At 48.8% G+C, this 5,233-nt stretch overlaps 1 protein-coding gene across 1 annotated transcript; it reads left to right on the top strand.

Moving 5' to 3' along the window:
• The first annotated feature begins 3,599 nt into the window (after positions 1-3,599).
• On the top strand, positions 3,600-4,798 carry LOC125684385 (feather keratin 3-like). Its single transcript, XM_048926515.1, has 3 exons — positions 3,600-3,675; positions 4,008-4,105; positions 4,463-4,798. The coding sequence occupies exons 1-3, from the start codon at positions 3,600-3,602 to the stop codon at positions 4,796-4,798; spliced, it is 510 nt and encodes a 169-aa protein (XP_048782472.1).
• Positions 4,799-5,233: the final 435 nt, after the last annotated feature.

Below are 5,233 nucleotides of genomic sequence, written 5' to 3'. Positions count from 1 at the left end.
AGCAGGAGAGAGCCAAGGCTCAGTGCTGACTGAGGATATGGAGGCTTTCTAAGGAAGCCCACGGTCTTCTCCTTCCCTTTGGCCCCATTGACCCTGCCAAGAGCAATCAGGCACAGACAGGTTGCTGCCTATCTTGTGGCAGAGGAAACAGCTCATGCAAGACCCAGCATCACTTGATGCCACACAACAGCTGCCCCCTTCCCTCTAACAAGGCAGCTGTCATTCCAAGACTATTTGTAGGGTTTCATATGTGCAGAGAAATCTTATAGGAAGAGGAGTTGTTGAAAGGGCTTCACTCACCTTGTTCCCAGGGAGATGAAGGCAAAAGCAGTGGGTGAAAGAATAAGGAGATATACCCATGTTCATACCACTCCAGCACCACCCCAGGCCTACAGTGACTTCTCACAAGAAGCAATTTTCCGGAAGAATTATCTCAAATGCAAGCTGTCCTTCCTAATGGCACAAGTTCATTTTTTAGTTTCTGTCAATTCTGCCATTTCATTTCCTTATTTCTGACCTTCCCAGTTTGGCCATGATGACTCATTTCAAGTTTCAGAATGAGAGGTGCAAGGAATTTCCTTGCAGAAACACGTCAGTATGGGTAGAAGACATTTTCAAAGTGCTGGAGGGGTTCTGTGTTGCAGGCAGGAGACATTTGCCTGGGGAAATGTCATGACCTTATTCTTAACCACCTCTGTCATCTTTACCACTCTGGCACCACCCCAGGCCCAGAGTCACTCTACATTGGCATTAGTTTTCCAGCATACCTCAGCTCCAATTATTTTTTTTTTCTGTTTTTCATCACTCCTGCCATTTCATTTCCTCATTTCTAACATGCCTATCTGACTATGCTATTTTCTTTCAAGTGCTGTTATGAGAAACCTAGGAAGTAAAGATCACAGTGAGCTCAAAAAGGATCATCAGGTACTGGGATGGTTGCATTAAAGCAGGGAACAGGGAAAGACTCAATGGGCTGTAGGGTAATAACTGGTGACTTCTTTTGTAGGAAGAAGCCAAGCTCCTCACAACATTGCAAGTCTGTAGCAAGGAAAGCTGTTCTAGGTAGAGCAGGATCAGGCATGGAAATGGTTAAACAAACTAAGCTGATACAAGTCCGTGGGACCTGATGGAATGAACATGAGGTAGGTGAGTAATGTCAGTGCAAGGCTGCTCTTAACTGCTTTTCAAAGTCATGGAATCCAGGAAGCTTATCCTGTACTATCCATAGTCCTCTTAGTCTTTGACTACAAGGTCTCATCAGACTCTGTGCCCTGTGAAACAGTTCAAGAAGGAAATGAACTCTAGAATTACGGGGAACAGATGAAAGACAGTCAAAGAAATAACAATCCAGATGAATACATGGTGCAGCAGCCAAGGGAGTGGAAGGAGATGCCCAACATCCTTGCAAGGCCTCTCTCTATCTCCTTTACAAGTCTGTGGGAGAAAGGTAGATGTCTCAACCGTCTTCAGAACAGAGCCAGAGGACTTCCTAGGTAAGAACAAGCTGGTCAGCACCTCTTCAGTTTTTCAGTGCTGTCTCTTGCAAGAGTCTCATATCCAACTGCAGATATGATGGTGTAAATAGCTGTATTACTGGATGAGTAGAATGACTTGGGGGTGGTGGCAGAATCGGCTTCCATCAAGTTGGTAGAGGGCAGCAATAGGAAACCAGCTCTGGGGCAATGCTGCCAAACAGAGAGACCTTAACATGCTGGAGGAATGAAGAAAACTCATGGCATTTTAGCAGATGGCGGATGACAGATAGAAGGCAGATGACAGTTCCTACAACTAGGAAGGAACAATCTCTTGAATCACCACAGTCTAGGGACTGAACTACGCTACGGTCCTAAACTCACTGGACTTCCTCTGAGAAGGTCTACATACAGGGTAGACATCAAGAATAGAAGTTTATGGATACACAGGCCTCACTTTGTGGCCAAAGAGATGGAGCTGTGTTTAGAAAGTTACATGAATGCTTTGTGAAAGGAAAGAAATGGGTTGAAGAAAATATCTCCACACTGCCTTATCACCTGGAAAACAGAGAAGGGTCTAAGTTGTCTCCCAGCATTAGAGTGCCTGCACATCTCCCCTGTCATATTCCAAAGCCCTCCTTAGCCCAGAGAAAAATCCAACACTACTGGGGAAGCAAGGAAACTCCTGACCAAGGAGCAAGGGCTGACAGGACCTCACACTTGCACATATCTGAAGCGTTCATGAAGCTAGTGTGCTCAGGAGGACCCTTGGCATAAAAGCATCTCCCAGACTCCATCGGGGAGGCTGCATGAACAATGCACTTCCATGCCCTGAAGACATGGAAGGAGCAGGGATATGCTCCAAGAGTGCAAGTTTCCTGAAGATACTCTCCCTGTATATGGCAAGTCACAGTCTAATTTTGGAGTGGCCATGACCAGCCTTTTGACATTGAGCAGTCAAACCAGAGTTTGTGCTGTCTGCAAGCCTGAGTATATTATAGGGGGAATTCCTCCACCAACCAGGACAACTTCATCTTTTCCCAGGGAAAACCAGTACTGAGAACCACGTCGTGCCTTGACACATAGCACCAGGCAGCCCCAGTGGCTATCCCCTTCCACCGTGACCTTCTTGCCAACACTCCAGCAGTTCAGGCAGCTCAGAGAATGGTCAGCATGTTTTTCACAAGTGGTCAGGACTTTGGATTTGCTGCTTGTCAATATAGCACTCTTTAACTGTATGGAAGGATCAGACTCCATATAACTTTCTGAGTAATGCTTGAGAGCAGCCCTGAGGAGAAGGATTTGGAGGGTGCCAGTTGATGAAAGATTCAACATGAGCCAGCAGTGTTTTTCCAGTCCAGAAAGCCAAATGTGTTCTGGGTTGCACCACGAGAAGCGTGATTAGGAGGTCAAGGGAGGTGATTCTGCTGCTCTACTCCACTCCTGTGAGACCCTGCCTGGACTACTGCATCCTGTTCTCGGATCCCCAACACAAGAAGGACATGGATTTGTTGGAGCAGGTCCAGAAAAGGGCCACAAAGATGATCAGAGGGCTGGAGAATCTCCCCTATGAGGCAAGATGAGAGAGTCGGAGCTCTTCAGGCTGGAGAAGAGAATTTTCTGGGAGAACTTTATAGCAACCCTTCAGTACCTGAAGCATTCCTACAGGAAATCTGTGGAGGGACTTCTTATGGGGGAAAATAGAGACAGGATGAGAGGAAATGGTTGTAAACTGGAAGAGGGTTGATTTAGACTAAATATTAGGAAGAATTTCTTTCCTGTGAGGGTGATGAGACACTGGAACAACCCCTGTGAGGTTGTGGATGCCCCATCCCTGGAGGCATTCAAGGCCAGGCTATATGGGGCTTTGAGTGACTTTGTCTACAGGGAGGAATCCTTGTCTATAGCAGGGGGTTGGAACTAGATGATCTAAAAGATGCCTTCCAACACAGACCTTTCTATGATTCTATGATTCTATGATTAATCACTGGAACTGGAATGGCAATGTTATCCTTTTGAAAAACAGCTCACAGTATGGATTCTCATATGAAATCAGGGCTGCAACAAAATGGGATGAGGTCAAACAAACAAGCAAATTTCCCCTAAAAGGGAAAGCCCTGAGTGAACATGTATGAACACAGCTGCAAATCTGCCAACACAGGCAATAAGCAGTGTCTGGTGAAGCAGGTTGAAGACAATCGGGGCAAGAAAGTGTACTGTTCAGAGCAAAGGAGCTCTTAAGCATATAGATTGGAAGTACAGAAGCAGAAAGCTATGCATTCCATCGTTCATGGAAGCTGCAAAGGAAGTTTACATACCATGACCAACCCGAATCAACAGAAACTTCCGGGACCAAGCAGAACTTGCTTGTTTGTGTGAGTTCTTCAACTGAGCATCTTCATGTTCACTAACACCTGAAAGAGGTCAGCCTGGAAGAATGGGCATTTCAGAAATGAGGAATGGAAATGAGGGAAACAAACCACAACCTGCACCACTGGCAAGCATAATTTGCATGTGAGGTGAGTCTCCTGTGAGTGACTGTAGGCCTGGGGCGGTGCCTGTGCAGTATAAAAGCGGGTCCATCTTCTCTCTCTCTCATCCGCTCCTCTTGCCTCCATCACCCCAGGAACAAGGTGAGTCTGAAGCCCTTTCCTCACTCTGTCCTCCTCCGGAATTTCTCTGCACATGCAAGTGCCTTCATCCTCTGTTGGGTCTTGGGAAGGCAACTAGTGCAGGGAGACAGAAAAGGGCAGCTGGTGACGTGTCAAAAGACGCTAGGTCTTGCCGGAGGTGTCTCCTGAGCTATGGGTCAGGCAGCAGCCTGAATGTGCCCGGTCACTCTTGGCAGGGCCAAATGTAAGGAGAAGGCCACGGGTTTCCTTGCACAGACTCCATATCTCCAGTCAGCACTGAGCCTTGGAACACGTGTGCTGGGAAGGCAGGCTGCTTCTTACTCTCCCCTGCTTTTGCTCCGCCCTTTCTGCCAACAGGTGTCCCTCCAGACGCAAGACATGTCCTGCTACAACCAGTGCCTGCCACGCCTGCAGTGTCGGCCCTGCGGCCCCACCCCGCTGGCCGACAGCTGCACCGAGTCCTGCGTCAGGCAGTGCCAGGACTCCAACGTGGTCATCCAGCCCTCTCCCGTGGTGGTGACCCTGCCCGGACCCATCCTCAGCTCCTTCCCGCAGAGTACCGCCGTGGGCTCCTCCACCTCCGCTGCCGTTGGCAGCATCCTCAGCTCTGAGGGTGTGCCCATCTCCTCTGGAGGCTTTGGCCTCTCTGGCATTGGCAGCGGCATCTGTGGCAGGCGGTGCTTCCCCTGCTAAAGCTGCTGGTGATGGTCCTGGAGGATTACCTCTTGGGACGCAGAATTCATAGCGGCCCTGAGAGAGAGCACTGAGATCTTCCTTTCCAAGGGACCACGCAACACCTCTTGCAAAACGTCGGGGCAAGCATGAACTCTCAGAATGCGCTGCCTGTGTCTGCCTTTCCCCTCTTCCACTCCCGCCTTTACCTCCTGACTTCATAATTGTCACCTCTGCTCCTTTCGTCTGTCAAACCCAGAAGACCAGACAAGGGGGGAGCTGTTGGTACTTCTCGCACTATTGAAGAATGGGAGACGGACGCCTGGCGGGGTATCCACCATGTCCATTAGTGCAGACTCTGTCCCTGCTGCTTCCTGCTTGATGTCCTCCCCTTGACGCAACTTTCTTTCCCTCTTCTGACTCAATAAAGTTGTGGTGCATCTCAGTCTGTGCCTC

The sequence above is a fragment of the Lagopus muta genome, chromosome 25 (assembly GCF_023343835.1).
Source record: "Lagopus muta isolate bLagMut1 chromosome 25, bLagMut1 primary, whole genome shotgun sequence".
NCBI lineage: Eukaryota > Metazoa > Chordata > Aves > Galliformes > Phasianidae > Lagopus > Lagopus muta.
This window is presented reverse-complemented; position numbering and strand designations above follow the sequence as displayed.